Source organism: Argentina silus, assembly GCF_951799395.1.
Source record: "Argentina silus genome assembly, chromosome: X".
NCBI lineage: Eukaryota > Metazoa > Chordata > Actinopteri > Argentiniformes > Argentinidae > Argentina > Argentina silus.
In genome coordinates, this window is record NC_139653.1 from 21,508,276 (window position 1) to 21,527,263 (window position 18,988).

General features: G+C 41.0%; 2 protein-coding genes across 2 annotated transcripts in view; one reads left to right on the forward strand and one right to left on the reverse strand.

Annotated features, from left to right (window-relative positions):
- Nucleotides 1-1,251: 1,251 nt before the first annotated feature.
- Nucleotides 1,252-18,988, forward strand: part of ism1 (isthmin 1) — a gene marked incomplete at its 5' end in the record, with an annotated part of 35,729 nt that continues 17,992 nt past the window's right edge. The window contains one exon of the mRNA XM_083695985.1: nucleotides 1,252-1,389. Coding sequence (XP_083552111.1) covers nucleotides 1,252-1,389 — 138 coding nt within the window. The remainder of the gene's footprint in view (nucleotides 1,390-18,988) is intronic.
- Nucleotides 17,045-18,988, reverse strand: part of tasp1 (taspase, threonine aspartase, 1) — a 52,552-nt gene continuing 50,608 nt past the window's right edge. The window contains exon 13 of the transcript XR_014554930.1: nucleotides 17,045-18,893. The gene's annotated coding sequence lies outside the window, so the exon portion shown is untranslated. The remainder of the gene's footprint in view (nucleotides 18,894-18,988) is intronic.

Genomic DNA, 18,988 nt, shown 5'->3' on the forward strand with positions numbered 1-18,988 from the left:
TTTTGAAGGAACTTTTTTTATCTTATCTTGTTGAATGTAAGAATATTTTCACATGTTATTATTATTATTTTCAACAGGTTGTAACACTTCCAGTACAGAATATGCATGAAGAGAATGTGCTGCCTTCCAGTTATTCGCGCCATGGTGACTTGCTACAGCCTCGCGTCACGGGCACTGAAAGGGGTGGAAGGGTTAAAAATAGGGGGAGGGGGACTTGACAGCAAACCAGCAGAGGGGCGTATAGAAACACTTAAAAGCGCACTGCTAGAGAAAAACAGCGTGTATGACTGTGAGCTGACCGACGTTTGTTTTACACTACTTGGGCACGGTAAGGTAGGCCTACGCATGGTCCTGTCCATGTCGCGCACTATCAGCAGCATGACTCTATTATTTGTATTGAACATTGCGCTTAAGAAGGAGAACTCTTCAAAGTAGCAGATCATTTTGGGGATCCACTACACTTGACGAATGGTACCCATCCTCATAAAACCAGGTATTATCATTCTAAAACACAATTAGGACACGAATTACTACTCTGTAGGATTTTGGAGATGCCCAGGTAATGCACACTGAAGAATGTGGCCAAATCACGAAGTGCGTACCACGGACCAGAGGGAAGGAAACAAGAAGGTTCAATTGTGAAGCTATTTTTGGCAAACTGGGGAGAATGCGGCGGGGACATCACGGGGCTGCAACTGGGCTGCAATTCTCTTAATCGAGGAGAAATTCTCAAGAGAATGCAACAAGAAATACGTGCGTATAACATAGTAATAACGTTGCGCGTTGTAGAGCAGTCCCGCAATTAATGCAACTTATCCCATGGGCAGTTTTACACACTCGCCCTTGCAATATTTTAAGAAATAACTTTTATAATCGACGCCAACAGAGTGAAGTCTACAGTGATAGCAGAGGATTCGGTGAATGGACTTTAAACGTATACCATAACCATCTTTTTGTATTGAATCGAGCCCACTGAAGTTTGTTCTCTAAAGAGGTCATTCAAAGGGAGCGAGTAAACAGAACTGAAACACTTGGCCCCAGACTTCACTTTTACAGATTTGTTTTCTCAACTCTGTATTCTCCAATCCTTTTCCCCTTAAATTTGTACTTCTGAATCCCGAAGTGGCTCCAAAGTGGTGTTGCGTCTCCTCGTCCGCAGCGGATCCGGAGATCGGAGTATCTGCAGCGGGAGGAGGCGGTGTTGGAACCCCTGCCACATCGCAGGGTCCGAAAACCGGTCGTGTGAAAAGGATGGTTCGACTGGCGGCAGAACTCTTGTTGCTATTAGGACTACTACTTCTTACTTTGCATATAACGGTGTTACGGAGCAGTCCGCTGCACCAAGGAAATGTAACTTTGAGCCTGGATCAGGATACATTGCTCGCAGAGGTGAGTGTATTTTCTGTATGCTTATGAGTTGTTGTAGATATGCAGCTTCAGCTGCAGAGACTCTGTGAATATAGGCTATTCATAAGGACTGAATATCAAGGTGATGTTAGGAATTGGCCCATAGGGAGCTGTTGTTCTTTTAGTTAGTTATTTTATTTTTGAATTAGGAATTACATATAGCTTACGTTGTATACAAAATCATGTAAATTATGTTAATAGATAAACACATGTGAGTTTGATAACAGACATCCACATCATCATGGCACAGGTAATAATGCCACAATCCCTGGGGGTCTTCCTGAGTCTTGTGGGGTTGACATAGGTCCGTACAGGGTCTCTCCTGGGAATGGCTGGCAGTAATAGGAGAAATAGAAGATGAGGAAGGGTCAAAGATCGAGTCCTCCTACACACACTTCTTATAGCCGGGGGATTGTATGCTAGCTACAGGCAGTGCTCTGTCATCATGAGCTCATCAGAGTCATCCTAGCATCCCGTTGAAGAGACATGGGAAGAGACATCCTACTCCCTGAAGACATTCTCCATAGCCCAAAGGTGTGGCCTAGGGATGCTCTAATATCTATCAGACTTACCATGGCTTTTAGAAACCTCTGTTGGAGCACTCACCTCCCATGCTTTCTTTACATGTAATTAAGCCGGATCCAGTAAATAAAAATATATAACTTTAAAGGTCAACAGTTCGCAATTGGATCTCATTATTTATTTATCTTTATTTATTAATGGGAAACTCGATCAATCACATATCAAGAACACATATCCTTCCATGTGATTTTCTATCTTGATCCACCTGACATTTTAGTGTTGTTGTAACACTTAAGACAAAAGCAGAATATAGTTTGTCCCAGTAGGCTCATCAGCATTGCAGAATCATTTGAACTGATATCCTCCATTGGCCCAGACTATGTTGGCCAGGGGAACTGTTCTACGACTTCATGCAGCTGGACCAGGAAAAGACAGGACACCAGCAGCAGGCAACCTTAGGCAGGCTGAACAGTTTACCCTGTCTTTTTGCCAACTGAGTTAAGCACACAGATTCCACCAGACCTCAAAATCCCGACCTCAGGGTTAAGAGGGGTATGGGATCAACAGAGTTGTTCTGAGGCAGTTAAGCATCACAACTTCTTTTTGATGTATTTTTAGCATGCCACTGAAATACGCTTGTCACTCATTGCCCACTGCATAACACAATGATAAATTGATGTTTATGTCTAGCGGCAGGAAAGGAATGGTGTCCTTCGAAAAAATTGTTTATTTGAGACGTGTGAAAACAAATGGAAAGAATTGCTTCTGTTAATCTGGGTTAAGAGGAGAATTACCAACAGTGTGAGTCTAGTTAGATGATATTAAATGTTTGGCTTATTACAAGTGGCAAACATTATTCAGCAACAACAGCATAGGCCTATAGATAATTGGTGTACAGTCTTTTGTCCAGTATTTCTCAATTTATTGGTTGTAGTTGCATATTCTGCAAGGCAGTATGAAATATTCCAGGAATTCACTGTCACACAGCCCAATGTATGAACCTGGAATACTTCATGGGTGACCATCACAGAGCTAGTTAACGCACAAAGCAAGCCGCTGTCTCACTGCTGCAACCTGTAGATTACATCCCACACCACCACTTTGAACATTTACATGGGGGGCGGCCGAGGACCAACCAAGGACTATTTGAATGGTTTTGTGCTCATGAATGGACTACTCTGACCATGTCCAAATTTGGTTCACTGGTCTGCCACTGAAGACGATGATGTCATCTTTTGCCTGACCTTGTCACAGCCCAGGGGGTTATTGTCATCCTGAGGTGTCATATTTAATGTGCCATTCACTGGAACACAAACGACAGGATTCGGCTCTATGCACCTGTAGAGGGGAGAATAAACCCTTTAGTCACAGAGCCAGCGGAAGCTTGGTGACAGGAGAACAATATCATTACTGACTCTCAAAGGAATATTCATTTTACAGTGAGCCTTGCTTAGGAAATACGAATAATGCCACCATGGAGGGACATTAGAAAAAAACAGTGATTCAGTCAAAGAAAATGTATTGAATTTGTAGACATTGGACCAGGGTACTACTCCCCTCTCTCGAATTGTTTGTTTAGGCTATTTGCATTTAATTAGTTACTATCATTGAGGTCTGTTCTCAGCATAAAGTCTTCCTTCTTTTTTTATATTAATTGATCAAGTGAATAAGCAGTACACTCACACACAGTTTGAGACATGTGACAAAGGAAAGATAATTTTATTTTCCACCTGAGTGTCGGGTTGAAAAGCATCTGGTACAATGTGCATTGCCTTAATTTCCTGCCTGTCTCCCTGGGGGAAGGCCCCCTGAGTGATTCCCAATTGAAAATGGAGTCATGCTCCTTTAAGCAGCCCTCACAAGTGAAAAGGGGGGAGGGGGGGGCAAGGGGGGAAGATGTAGTGGGAAGGGGGGGGTGGCTGGTGTGTGAGTTTCATTCATGGGTTTTAAGGGTGGGGGTAACATCCTGGGAGGCCCCAAATGATCCGAGGAATGGTATGTCACTTTTGATCTTCAAATTAAAGCACTTCCTTGGTGAGAAGGACCTAATTTGAATAGGCCTAAAGAACCTACACTAAGCTAGTTAGTAAACTCACATAAAGGGAGGCAATGGAATCATTGATTATGCCTCCTTAGATTCCTAAAGGTAATCTCCATACTGTATATCCACATCATTGGGGTAAAGAGGAAAGACCATGTCTTTGAAGTGAGCACTGATACCTAGAAATAAAAATTGGCACGTTTCTAAAACACAAAAAAACCCACTAACTGCCAAAGAATTCTGGAACACTCACCACCTCGAGTGCCAAGTGTTTTATGTGGTATTTACCTAGCAAAAATACTTTGATTGGCTACAAAATGAAGCATCATCATTTATGCATTTTTGGTGAATAAAGTCACCCGTGGCACTCTAGAATGTTGACAGTTTGGGCGACTTTATTCACCCTTGGCACTAAATAAGTTAATAAACAGTTACAAATGCTCTGGTATTACCATGTGATAAATACAAAATCCCTACTGGTTAGGGGTTCAGCCTCAGAATTTTGTGGACACAGTCCAGAACCAGCTGTTGATTGAAGGCAGTGTAAGTGGGTATCTTCAGGCGGTATCTCTCCATGAGACCTCATAATCCCAATGTGGGGAATTACTATCCACTTGCGGTATTAGCTAGCAGCACCACAACCAGTGTGTGTCTCTGTCCATCAAGCCCTGCGTTCATCAGATACATTTCTTGAAACCAACCCAAAAACATCAGGCCCCTTTCGGGAGAGTTGAACTATAGGGCAATTGCAGTGTCACCTAGCATCAGGCTAGCATAGCCATGCTTTGAGCCCAAAAAACAGTTAATTGACAGGTTTATACCGCAGCTGTAGGTGATCTTATTCGTGATTGCTTTGTCAAATTAATCATGGTTTTAACTGACTGTCAGCAGAACTGTCTGGAGAACTGCAAGTTGAGTCTCACCAATCTGGAACCTTGACAACACAGAGCCGATACATGAACAAAAATGTATTGCAATATGATGCTGGTTGTTGTCTTTCTCTTTCACAATCGTCACCATACAATTCTAGCATTAGAAGAGCCTTGACAGTCAAGTTTATTGCCATTTTAATTGAATTCTGACATTGCAAGTGTGTTCTTTTTCCATTATTAACACATTTTTGGGATCAATAATTGTACATCCTATTTCGTCTTTATTGGTGTGACTAACCACAAATAGGGAAAACATCAATTGGCTAGTGTGCAAAGTATGCTATGCTATTTGTGCAATTAGCCTGGTGTTTCACAAAATATGGCAAAACTAATTGAAGTATCACATAGGTTTAGTCAGGCACAAGAAGGAGGCTGCAGCTGGCCATCACTTCCTGATCATGTCACATGTTCATGGGACAGGCTATAAGAGCCAGTCACTTTCTGATCATGTCACATGTTCATGCTATGAGAGCCAGTCATGTTAGTTCCACCATAGCTGAGCAGTTGTTCATGCTGCCCATTTCTTTGAGCTTCCCACCACCACCCCAGCTTCCACCTGCAGGTTAGCTCTGTTGTTACCTACCTATGGCTGGTTTGAATGTTATGGTCTCCCCGCTTTTGTATTTTATTTGTATTTTATTTGTTGTTAGCCAGTAGAAAAATAGCACAGAAAATACCAGTACCAGTCGCCCACTGCCCACCCCCTCTTCTCATCGTGTTCAGGCACAAACACACAGAGCTCTGAAACCCGTCTGCTGCACAGAGTGTCTCTCGGAGCCTGCCGAGGGGGAGTGGTGTTGCTATGACAATTATGAACTCTGATGGCTTAGATTGCACACACAAGGCAAAGCACGTAAAAGCACACACACGGTCCCACTGTTCGTGAACTCAAATGCACACACTCAAACGCATAACCTGCTCTAACTTGTGTATGGATTGGAACAAATTAGTGTTCTAAATGTTAGTTTAACTTTGGGTTGACTTTTCTAGAAAGTTTACCCATTCTCTCAGTTTGTGAACGCTGTGCTGCTAGCGAAAGCTCATAGTTTGACCTACATCATTTTTTTTTACATTACATTACATTAATTTACTTTATCCAAAGTGACTTACAGCACTTGCTGTGCGGTGTATAATTTTTTTAAGCCTATAAGCAAGTCTAGTGCTGCTTCTGCCTCTAACGATGCTGCTGCTAGCACATCAGAGCCTTCGACTACTGCTCCTGTACCCTCCGCAAGCACAGCCCCTGCATCCTACACAAGCACTGCTCCAAAGCAGTTCCCTCTCTCGACTGCATCAGCCCCACCTCACGCGGTTAGCGACTTGAATGGCCATGTACCATCCCAGCCAACATTAGCTAGCTACCCAAAGCGTGCATTCGGTGCTATATTACAATCATTGAATCCTCTCTGGTACTGCACACGACCATGGCTGGAATACTCTGTTCTGCGGGATGCATGCTTCTGTTTCCCCTGTCGGAAATATGTCACTGCCAATGTGAGGGATGTTGTTTTTACTTCAACGTGGTTTTAACAACTGGAAAGCGGCACTCGAGTGTGACAGGGGGTTACAGTAGCATGCATCCAGCCACAGTCATGTACAGGCTGCAGCCACCTGATCTGAGCACAAATGCAGAGGGGCAACAGGGGAAACCATCGACTGTATGCTTGTAGGTAAAACACAGCCTGAAAAGAACCAATATTATGTCAAGAGCATTGGTGGTGTAGTTAAGTTTCTGTGTGTGAATGAGTTAGGGCTCTGTGGAACAACAGAAACCTTAAAGTGTGACCACTGGGACACCGATGCTGAAGACATTGCTGCGGGTCTTTTTTTAAAATTGTTTGAATATACCTTAGAGAAGGACGACAAGCTAGCTGATATTGCTAAGGGTATACCTAAAAATGCCAAGTACACCTCTAAGGATATTCAAAACAAGATAATTGAAACACTGGCAAACATGGTTCTTGGAGAGGTCAGGAAAAGGTAGGCAAATGCTGACTCTGCAGGGTTTTGCATGAAAAGTGATGGGACTAGGGACAGGTGTAATGTTTAGAATTTGTCCATAATGATTTGGTTTGTATGTAATTCCATGCCAGAGGAGCATTTGATTGGGTTGCTTGACTTGCATCAACTTTGTGCTGAGTACATGTCCACTGAAATATTGAGACATGCTGGCTACAGTGCTGACGACATAGTTAGCCAGTGTTATTATGGTGCATAGGTGATGAGTGGAGTACGAGGTGGTGTGCAAGCATTGCTTCAAAAGAAGCTTGCTAGATATATTCTATATATTCATTGTTATAACCACCAGTTGCACTTAGTAGTTGTGCATGCCATGCAGGGTGAGCCATGTGCCAAAAAGTTTTTCGACCTCTCTAGTTCCCTGTATAACTTCTTCCGTCACCACTATGTGTCAGAAAGGTATGATGCTCCTGTCTCAAAAGACTGCTTGAAATTTGCTGGACAAGCCATTATGATGTGACAAGGTGCATTGTTGCGAATGAAGACCGTCTTCTCACTATCCTGTCAGAGATCTCAGAGGATGATGATGCCACAGTTGATTTGTGCACTGAGGCATCAGGCCTCTTGAAGCAGCGAATACAATTCTACAGTCTCAGTCTGTGGATATGTGCACTGCTTGTGAGGTTGTTGGTGCATCACTGGAGTCCTTAAAAGACATCCGTAAAGATGATTGCTGGACAGAGTTTTCTCAGGCACCTGCTGTGGATGATTCACATCCTCCAAAGAGAAGGAGAACATTGAGTAAACACCTTGGTGAAAGTGTTGTGCTCTCAACTGTGGGTCATACAGATTCTGATGATCCCACCATCACCCCATCTCTGAAAAGATCCTTGCTCAACATCTTTGACAGAGTAATTTCAGAAATGGAAAACAGATTTTCCAAGAAGAATGTCTGAAAAATTAAATTCTTGTTGCAAAACCAATGTTAGTCAAGAAATGTCCAAATGAAACAGACCTGTCCACTGTGTATAAACACCTGCAGGAGTATAAGGAAGCTTTTCCTGTGTTGCATAAATTGTATGTAACAGCCCTGGTAATTGGTGTGTTTTCAGCATCATGTGAGAGTTCCTTCTCCATACTGTCACGAGTCCTAACCCCCTGTCGTCGCACATGTTACTTGAAAGAAAGGGGAATTTGGTGATCTTGGCCCATGAGAAATCAATAACAAATACCTTAGACATGGATGAATTTGTTAGAATTTTTGCCAAGGGAAACAGGAGACTGATGTTGTGGATGGATGGATGGATGGATGGATAAAAAGAAATAAAGAAATGGATATATGACTGATGTACTATACATATACCTTCAGGCTACTAGTCCGCTTCTCTAACCTCTGGGCTACCTACCGCCCAAGTTGCCCACCTATTATTTCTACCAGCCCACTCTAAAATAACAGGCTAAAACCGGCACTGCCCGCTATGTATATTATTTGTATTATAATGGTGTTTAATTCAAGTGGGGAGCTATATCAGAGCAGAGCCATCCTTTATGCCAAATATAATTGTACATTTCATTAAACCAAATTACATTAACAATTAAGTGTCCTGACTGAACTGCTCTTAAAATCACGTCAATACATGATAGTGGCACCATAGGGCATTTCAAAATTTCATAATAACAAATGTTTACTGAAAGTGGTTTATATTCCAAAATGAAATAGCTCTAAATATCATTAAACCTACATGGTTTAAGCAAGATTGCAATTTGCATGATCCCTAGTGGAAGTGAAGTGATTTCCGGAGTACAGTAGGTAGGAGTTTAGAAAGTCCCCACTGGTGTGACAATGTTGTGGGAGTCCCGCAACGGCCCCAGTGATTTTATTTTTTTCTCAGGTCATTCACCTCGCAAAACAACCACTAGGAGGGATCGTTGAGCATGATGGATATGTTTACATTGCAAGAGTACTGTACCGTAGCTTGCTATATAAGTTGTTTCAAACGAGCTGCGTTTGGTACAGTATCATAACCTCGGTAGGCTAAAAAGTTTGGTCTAGCTTTATACAGTAGCTTAACTTTAAGGTGGTGATAAGAGCTGTGAATGATGTTTGCGCGTTTTGAGCCATATAGCCTCAGTAGCCTAATAGTTTGGTCTAGCTTGTATAGCTTAACTTGTATATCTGACAAATTTATTCAGCCCAAGACATCAGCAGTGTGTCTGTGGGACAGTTGTTTTGGGGTTTTTCTTAATCATGGTGAACATTCTTCTGCCATCCACTCTAGAAGCCTTCCTTGGCCTCCCAGGCTGTTTCCGATTTCTGAGCTCACCAGTGCTTTCTTTTCTTTTAATGATGTTCCAAACTGTTGATTTTTGTAGGTTTAAGGTTATGACTATGTTTTGGATAGATTTTTTCTGATATTTCAGCCTCATAATGGTTTCCCTGACTTTCATTGACTTCTCTTTGGTCCTCATGTTGACAGACACCAATAGCAGACTCCAAAAGCAAATGCGAAGCCTAGAATCAATACTAGACATTGATAGCTCTCTTATGCCTGCCAAATGATGTGACGGAACACACCTGACAAACCAGAAACACCTGTCAAGCCAATTGTCCAGTCAGTTTTTGGTACCCTGAAATAAGGGCAGTATGCATAAAAAGTGTTCTAATTTCTGAATGGTGAAACCAATACTTATACACAATATCAACAAATAAAAGCTGTTAATCTGTACTTTAACCTCAGTAATTGTTTGATTTCTACTCCAAACCTTTGGAGTGTAGAGCCAAAAGAAGGAAAAATGCTTCACTGTCCCACTGTATCTACTGTATGTACACTCACTGAACACTTTATTAGGAACACTGTGCTAATACTGGGTAGGGCCTCTGTATGCTCTCAAAACAGCCTCAATTCTTCGTGGCTACCACATCCCAAAGGTGTTCTATTGGATTCAGATCCGGTGACTGGGAAGGCCACTGAAGAACACTGAACTCATTGTCATGTTCATGAAACCAGTTTGAGACGACTTTTGCTTTGTGACATGGTGCATTATCATGCTGGAAGTAGCCATTAGAAGATGGGTAAATTGTGGCCATGAAGGGATGCACATGGTCAGCTACAATACTCAAATAGGCTGTGGCATTCAAGCGATGATTGATTGGTATTAATGGGCCCAAAGTGTGCCAAGAAAATATTCCCCACACCAATACACCACCTCCACCATGAGAAGGTGTACAGGTGTTCCTAATAAAGTGTTCAGTGAGTGTTTTATGAAGTGTCCATGAAGACATTAATTATTTCTAAATTAAGGTTCATCCAAAGACATCATGACCCCCCTCACAGCATTTTAGGTAGCACCCCTTCACAAAATATAATTGCTTTAAAACCTTTCCTCCGCTTCTCTGCGTTGTGGGAGAATGCTTGATAATTGTATGAGAGTAGATAGGACTTGGTCCCATTGCTTGGTCCTCGTTAAAATAACCTGATATTTAAACCATTTCCACTCTTCTTCTCATTTCCACTCTGCAATTCATGAGCTGCTATAATAAACTTGATTTTGCCGATTGATTTTGTCTATCTGATAAGGCAAACCATTCTCCTTCTCATAGCCTCGGTAGGCTAAAAATGTTGGTCTAGCTTGTCTACAGTAGTTTGACTTCATCTTCAATTTTGCCTGTATTGTATATCCGACGAATATATGTGAGGGGACTACAGCCTAAAATGTTGCGAGGGGGTGAAGGGGGGGGCTGTGTTGCATATCACATGTTAAACAAGCAATTCTGGGGACTTTATTCCTACTCACGAAGTAGACTTCCTACAGTACGTCCCTTCCCCCAAGTATCTGAGCAGAGTGGGAGTGAGTAAGTGTTAATGTTAGTGTTGAAGTGTTGAACGTTCTTTGCTTTGTGAGTGTGCTGTGGGGTAGCGGAATTGGGACAAATAGCCAAAATGTGAGGTGGTGCAGATTGCACAGCAGACTGCAGATTGCAGCGCATGACAAATATATGCAACGCTTATCAGAGCTGTTCATAGGCCTTGTGTCATAAACCTGAGATCTGATCATTTTATGCTTTTCACTCACACTAACCACTACGTTATTCTCCCGTCAAAAGTAACCAGAATTGCTTGTTTAACAATATTTTCCTGTCCTTGATACTGTATATTAGCTTCAAAACATGGTATTACAGTAAAACTGCCCCGTTTGGCTCTGATGGAGGTATATCTTCTCATGTGAGATCATCCTCCATTCCTGATTAGCGATTACAATTCACAATTTATCACATTATTACATTATGTGTGAGCTCATTAGTGATACAAATAATTGACTAAAACACTTTCCAGAAAATGAAAATAATCCGATGGTGGTTATTGTTTGTGTGAACTGCATGAAATGCGCACTGACAAATGTAAACAAACATGGATGTTTGCAAGTGCAAGACACATATCCCATCCTTCACAGCTTGTGGTGGCTTTTGGCAGCACTTCACATGATGACATTTTTGGGGATACTTTGACATACCCTGCTGAAATGTCAGCCTGTACTTATTAACCTCCTACCTACTTGCAACATAGGTTGTGTTCCAATCAAGCAGTTAGTCCCTGCGCAGGGAACTGCACAGGGTATTCAGCCATTTTAAGGGAGATTCCAATAACATCTAACTAAAAATGTAAATAACTGGCAAAGATATTTTGTTTACTTCTCTGTTGTGTTTGGGACTGAAATACAGTACATAATACAGTACTCTATATACAGGAGTGGGAATTCTGTATTATAGAGTACTGAGGAGCTCGTCCTGTGTCCACTTTCAAATTCCTCGCGAATTTCTCCATAGGCATTATATCAGTGGTGATTCATCAAATTTGAAAGCATGAACCCTCCATTCAACAACTTCACAGATAAAGATATGATAAAGTATTACTTTATTAATCCGCAGAGGGGAAATTTGATTTCACCAGCCAGTACATATAACACCAATAAGTACAAAATAAAAACACAACAAAGGTCACACAGACATTAAAAAGCAGTCATCAATAAAACATCATCAATGAATACTAACCCTAACCCCTAACCCTAACCCTAACTAAGTGTTCATGCTAAAAAGCCTCATAGCCAAAGGTAAAAATGATCTTGCTCCCAGGTAAAATTTGTCTGACCGATGCTCTAAGCAGATACTGTGGAGGGGGTGGCTAGTGTAAGTGTCAATGTTGTTGAGCTTCTTGAGGATCCTCTTATCTACAATGGACTCCAGATTGTCTAGGTGGATGCCGATGGTAGACGCCCCCCCCTCCCCACAGCAGATCACACTATAGAACAAGACTCTAATCACAACACAGTTATAAAACATATGAAGCATTTCTGGGCAGACATCAAACGATCTGAGCTTCCTTAAAAAAATAGCCTTAGCTGGGCCTTTTTAAAAACCAAAGAGGTGTTCTCTTTCCACTGCAGCTTGTCATCCATCACCCCCCCCAGATATTCACCCTTTCATTGATGACAACAGCTGATATGGTTTCCCTCTTCCTCCTGAAGTCTATCACCAGCAGTCTTAGACACATTCAGTTCCATGTAGTTTTCACTGCACCATGAAATTAATGAAGATATGTCCTCCCTGTACAGAGAGTCATCATCCTTAATGATGCAGCCTACAAGGGCTGAGTCATCTGAGAATTGTTGTAGCTGTCAGGATGCTTGAGCGTGCCGGCACACTGCTGTGTACATGGAATGGTGATAAAACCGTCCCACTGTGTTAGTGATGATGGTGCCTGAAACAGAGTGGTTCTGTTCTGACTCACTGCAGCCTGTCGGTGAGACAGTCAATGATCCAAATGATGGTGGAGGTATGCTGCTGCATTGTGGGGCTGGATGGTGTTAAAGGCCCTATAGAAATCACAGAACATGTTGTGGACTGCACTCCCTGCTCTCTCCAAGTACTCATACACTTTGTTCAACATGAACAGCAGTGCATCTTCCACCTGGCCTGGTAGGCAAACTGCAGGCGGTCAAGAAACCCCTGCATCTACTGCTTTAACAGAACAACTCTCTTAAACACATTCATTACCTGGGAAGTGATGGTGTGGGTACTGTGGAGGTAAACAGGGACTGAGTAAAAATATCTACATTATCTTATGATGGACAGATGATTCACTTATTTAAACAAATGTATAAAGATATCTACATTATCTTATGGTGGATAGATGATTCACTTATTTAAACGACTGCATAAAGATATCTACATTATCTTATGGTGGACAGATGATTCACTTATTTAAACGACTGCATAAAGATATCTACATTATCTTATGATGGATAGATGATTCACTTATTTAAACAAATGTATTTGTTGTAAGTTGCTTTGGATAAAAGCGTAAATGTCATAAATGTAATTGTAAATGTAAAGATAAAGTGCAGGATGAGCACAGTGCATGAGCATTGTCTGACTTCATCCATTCCCGCAGCCTTCCTAGCGTTGGTCAGTTTTAGTTGTTTCAGCCGTAATAGCAGGACTGGTTCCAAACTCCCCTGCTGTAACCTCTCCATATACCTCCTCTCTTTCTGTGGAGAAGTCACAGTTGTCAAAGCATGCAAAAAAACTGGTTGAGTTCATTAGCATGTGCCTCCATAGTTCACCCAGCTGAATGCCCACCATATCCTGCCATGAGCTGCGTCCCCTTCCACACCTCCCTGACATTATTACATGCAAACTGTTGCTCAGTCAACAACAATCTTGTTCTTCAAGTCCCGTTTCCCAGCCTGGATCATTTGTTTTAATTCCTTCTGTATCACTTTAACACTGTCCATGTATGGACGTGAATGCTTATTTTTTTTATTATTGAGTGTGATCTTAATGGTAATCCATGGTTTGTTATTGGGGAAGCATGTTAATCACTAATTTGTTATGACTTGTGAAGAGCGACCGCTGTGACTTTTAAAATGGTAAAGTTACGAGACCATGTTCATGTCCAGGAAATTCTTGTAAGCATTCATTGAACACTTAATTTACAATAATTACTAGAAAAAATCCAGGCGGAGAAAATGAATGTGGAACATTCGTGTGGACCCGGTACTCAATAGATTCTCTGGTTTAAAGTAAAACATAAGTGTGCTCTCAACCACAGGTGATGAGGACACAGTAATCACGTTTACACAGCTATGAGTCTGGATTCAGTATGCACGTTTTAGTTGCATTCATACTGAAAATCTATGCTGAGCTAGTTGACACAGCAATATCCCCCATATGTAACCCCCAAGGGTAACATCGAAAACAGATATTGTATTCATTTGGTTCCACTCTATTTCACAGACTCAGGTTGATAAGTGTTGTTTTGTGTGGCTGGAGTGAGAGGTGGGTGGATATTGTGTCACAGATGATGTTGTCCATTAGGCACACAAATTTTAAAAAGTTACAAATTAACATGACACAGCCTATGTCAATAATTGGATAATGTAAAAATGCCAAACACTCTAAAAAAAATTCATTGTTTTTTTATGTTTTCAACCTCATAGAGTGTTTGGCATTTTTACATTATCCAATTATTGACTCTATGAGGTTGAAAACATAAAAAAACAATGATTTTTTTTTCAAAATAGATAATAGTAAAATAGGATAAAGTTCAGACCATGCTGAAGGCTATAACAACAACAACAACATATTTTCTTCTTACAAAAGTTCAACATGTCCAAATATTCTGTTACGGAATGTCTTTATAACCTCAAGTATTTCCCCAAGTTTCTAATTTCTCTGATGCACAATCTGAACCCTATTATTACTCTTGTGTTGCAGCAGTGGACTAGTATCTGAACCCTATTATTACTCTTGTGTTGCAGCAGTGGACTAGTATCTGAACCCTATTATTACTCTTGTGTTGCAGCAGTGGACTAGTATCTGAACCCTATTATTACTCTTGTGTTGCAGCAGTGGACTAGTATCTGAACCCTATTATTACTCGTGTGTTGCAGCAGTGGACTAGTTGCTCGTCATGTAATGAAATGTTGTTGGATTGTTTTATTTCCCTTTGATTAGGAATCAGTGGGAAACCTTGTTACAATGTTGGATCATGACTGTCAAATAAGGACATGTAGAAACCTTGTTACAATGTTGGATCATGACTGTCAAATAAGGACATGTAGAAACCTTGTTACAATGTTGGATCATGACTGTCAAATAAGGACATGTAGAAACCTTGTTACAATGTTGGATCATGACTGTCAAATAAGGACATGTAGAAACCTTGTTACAATGTTGGATCATGACTGTCAAATAAGGACATGTAGAAACCTTGTTACAATGTTGGATCATGACTGTCAAATAAGGACATGTAGAAACCTTGTTACAATGTTGGATCATGACTGTCAAATAAGGACATGTAGAAAACCTTTCTTTACAGTCCACATGCAACCATGTCACAATATTTTGTGTGATGACCTGTATTTTCAACCCATGATAAACAATGTAACAACATTGAATGAATGAGAACCATAAACCAACATGGTACGATGGTGTTACCATTATTTTTCATTGTCTCCCTATAGTTGGCACAAGACAGTGAATCAATAGCCTTTTACAAACGTTAATAGATTTTTGGGATTTAGACATTGCTGCATCATACCATTTTCCATGATGACCGATATACAACGATACAACCAATAACAATGTTAATACAATGTTCTTTTTTCTAAAATAGGGAAGTGCTTGCTCACAGGGTTTCAGTTACAAACTGTGGCTTCTGAAGGCAAGGGACTTGAAAGTGGTTTATCTCCTAGGCATCTTAGGCCAAACCTCTCTGAGAAGACCAAAGGGGCCTTTGTGAAGTCCATAAGAAGATTGGCTAGTGACTGGGCCATGCCTTAGTGTTGAAATCACTCTTCCCTCTCAGAACTTAATATCCTGTTGATCTCCCAGCTGGTCTCGTTCATCACAGGTCTTTGTGGTGCTGATTGCATCGTCTTCATTTGTTAAACGTTTCAATATTTGCTTTTCCACTTTGGAATTTTCTGTCCCATGCAATGTCTTGACCAAATTTGTTGCATCATTGGTCAGAGAACTTCCTCTGCTTGTAAAGTAGTTCAGGTATTTATCTGACTTTATCTTTGGCTACTCTACATGTTTCTTTTTGTAAAACCACAGGTATGGACCCATATGAGATGCTTGTGCTTCTTCAGTCAAGTGACATCATGATTTCAGAAAACATCTCTCAAAGAACTCACCACTGTACAGGGGTAACTCACCGGGCCATCCCCAATGTGTAGCTCCCTTACGGTGAGACACAGCATTCGTTTTGCATAGATATGACAGGTCCTCATCTGAGTATCTACGAGTCTGAGTTCAAACTTTTAATTGTGCTCAAAGTTCTTGATGTATTCTGCACCAAAATTGTGGAATGCCCTGCACATGTATATCAAACAGGCAGGCACTGTGGACATTTAAAAAAAAAAAAAAAAAAAAGAGCTTAAAACATACCTTTACTGGAAGGCTTTTAGATAACCCATTTTTAGCTTGTGCTTTATCCCCTAAACAAGTTTTTATTTTATTAAATTTATTTATACTAATTTGTTTTAATTTATTTTCATCTATGCTGTTGTATTTATTTGCTCTTGCCATATTTATTTGTTCTTGTTTTAATGCTTCAAATGTAAAGCACTTTGAGCTGCATTTTATGATGAAAGGTGCTATACAAATAAAGCTTATTATTATTATTATTAAACTACAGCTAATGCAGAGAATACACTACGGCAAAATTCTTACGATGATGAATATGCCACACTATGTGATTTAACAGAGCTATAATCTTGACGTTTCATGGTTGTTGGAGTGTACAAACTGTGTGATGGAAGCCCTCACATTGCAAATTGTCATTGACGTAATGCAATTTCAAGATAGGCAAACGACCTACAGTAGCAGCTGGCTGGGCCCATGCACAATTTGGGCGATTGTGATTGCAATCTATTACACCACTTGTTCCCCAACTTTATACAACTGTACACCTGTGTAATGGTTTTGATATCCACGCTCTGCACAGCCACCCTTGGCAGCTCACACTTGGGGCAGATTCCAGTGTGCTATGCTATTTGCCTATGCATAATAGGGGCATGAATGAGAGTTACATTTGCAAAGTGTGAATTGACTATTGTATAACTAGCCTATTCAAAACGCAAATTGTTCGACTAATTAAAACATAAATTAGATGGCCTACCCGGTGAAATCTAATTTTATTTGTCACATGTATCGCATACAGTTGTAACAGTGAAATGCTTTTGGATCTTGCTCCACGCTCAACAACAACAGTCAGCAACAATTCAATAATAAGTAATAAAAAGTGACAAAAAGTGACAAAGTCACAATGGTACTAGTGCAATAATGTCAGATGTGTTCTGATCAAGGGGTGGGGGAGTGGGGTATTATAGAGCTTGAGTTCTGGGGAGGGCCTGTGTGTAGTAACTGTTCCAGAGCCTGTTAGACCGGGTCTGGATGCTCAGGGCGTGGCTGGGGTCCCTGAAGATCTTCCCAGCCTTCCTCTTGCTCTCAGAGTAGAGTGGTGTGACCAAGTCCTCTGTGATGTGGACACCAAGGAACTTGAAGCTGTTGATTCTCCACTGCAGCCCCGCTGATGTGGATGGGGGTGTCTCCTGAAGAAGATCAGCTCCTTAGTTTTACTGATGTTCAAGGAGAGGTTGTTGTCCTGGCACCAGTCTGCCAGGACTCTTACCTCATCCCTGTAGGCTGACTCATCCATATCCAACAGGCCAGAGCTGCACCATCAGCATCATTGGAGAACCAGTTCCTTATACTCGCACCGGGACTAGTCCTTATATGCGCCTATTATTCACCTCCAGTGTGTATTATTCTCCTGGGAAAAGTAAAACATAACAACAGTTTGAATTCCTATAAGCTATACTATATCAAACCCCTTTTTGTTGTACAGGTCAGAAGCACTCAGAAATTGCCAATGAAACGAAAAAAACAGGCAGAAATAAGATATTCAGGGCCTCTTGGAGATATTATTTAGGCTTATGGCAGAGCATCTCAGCATGACAGCAGCAAACATCGGCTTGTTGATTCTTGTGAAATCGTTGTCTGAATGTTTAACCTGCTATAATATTAAACAGATTTGGTTCACTGTAATGTGTACAATTTGCTATTGCCATCCATGATTGAAATGAATAAAATATAAATAAGCCTACTGAACAAAATATCATCATAACATAATCATATTTGCATATTTCAAAACAGTTTCTTGGTTAGCACCAACTCTTTGATGTGCTTGTTTGCGAAGACCAAACTCAATCAGAGTTGCCTGGATGAGTGTCATGTCACAGGGAAGTGAATAAAGCTATGAATTATGTATGTTTGACCGGCAGGTTGTCGGTGTAAGCTAAGAGCAAAAATCCACCTTACAATGTATGAGAGGCGGTCGTTATTTTACCAGCATTTTCAAGTGCAATGTTAGCAACAAGGGCTTTAGGGAACAGCCAAGGTACGGTGCAGCTTGCACACAGAGTTCAACTAATTTAAACCCTGGGTGCAGCTTGTGCTACCTTAAAAGTCTGCAGCGCCTGCCGCCACTTCTTCCATTAAAAAACAATGGCTCATCCGGCGCAGTCCCGTTCTTGCACATTCATGTGAATGCCCTCTTAGGATGCACTAACGAGGGAATAGAGGCCCAGAACATTTAAACAAATTTTCATTAACATATTATTTAATAAGCATCTGATGCAGGAGCATGCTTTGATATAAGAGCAACAAAAAATAATTCATTATCCATCACTTTTCATAATTCAGTTCAATGAGTCCATTAACCATAATAAAGCCTTTCAATAACATGATCAACAAAAAAGCAAAATGTAAAAAAAAACCCAACAACTTCAGATTGGTGTCCAAATGAACAGCTGTAGGTAGACATCAGATGGAGTGTGGCTGATCCATGCTATGTTGATGGGATAGGTGAGCTGAGAAGCAGGAGGAACTGGGGGGTGGAGTCTAATAGCATTGCAGGACAGGCTCCTCATGATGAATGGTGTTGGAGAACTGCTCAACTTTTTCACTGAGGGCAGAACAAGATTGGGTGAAAGAAAAAAGAACCACACAACGAAGTTAGACAAAAGAGCTAAGAATGAGTTAGTCCAAGCAAGGAGTAAA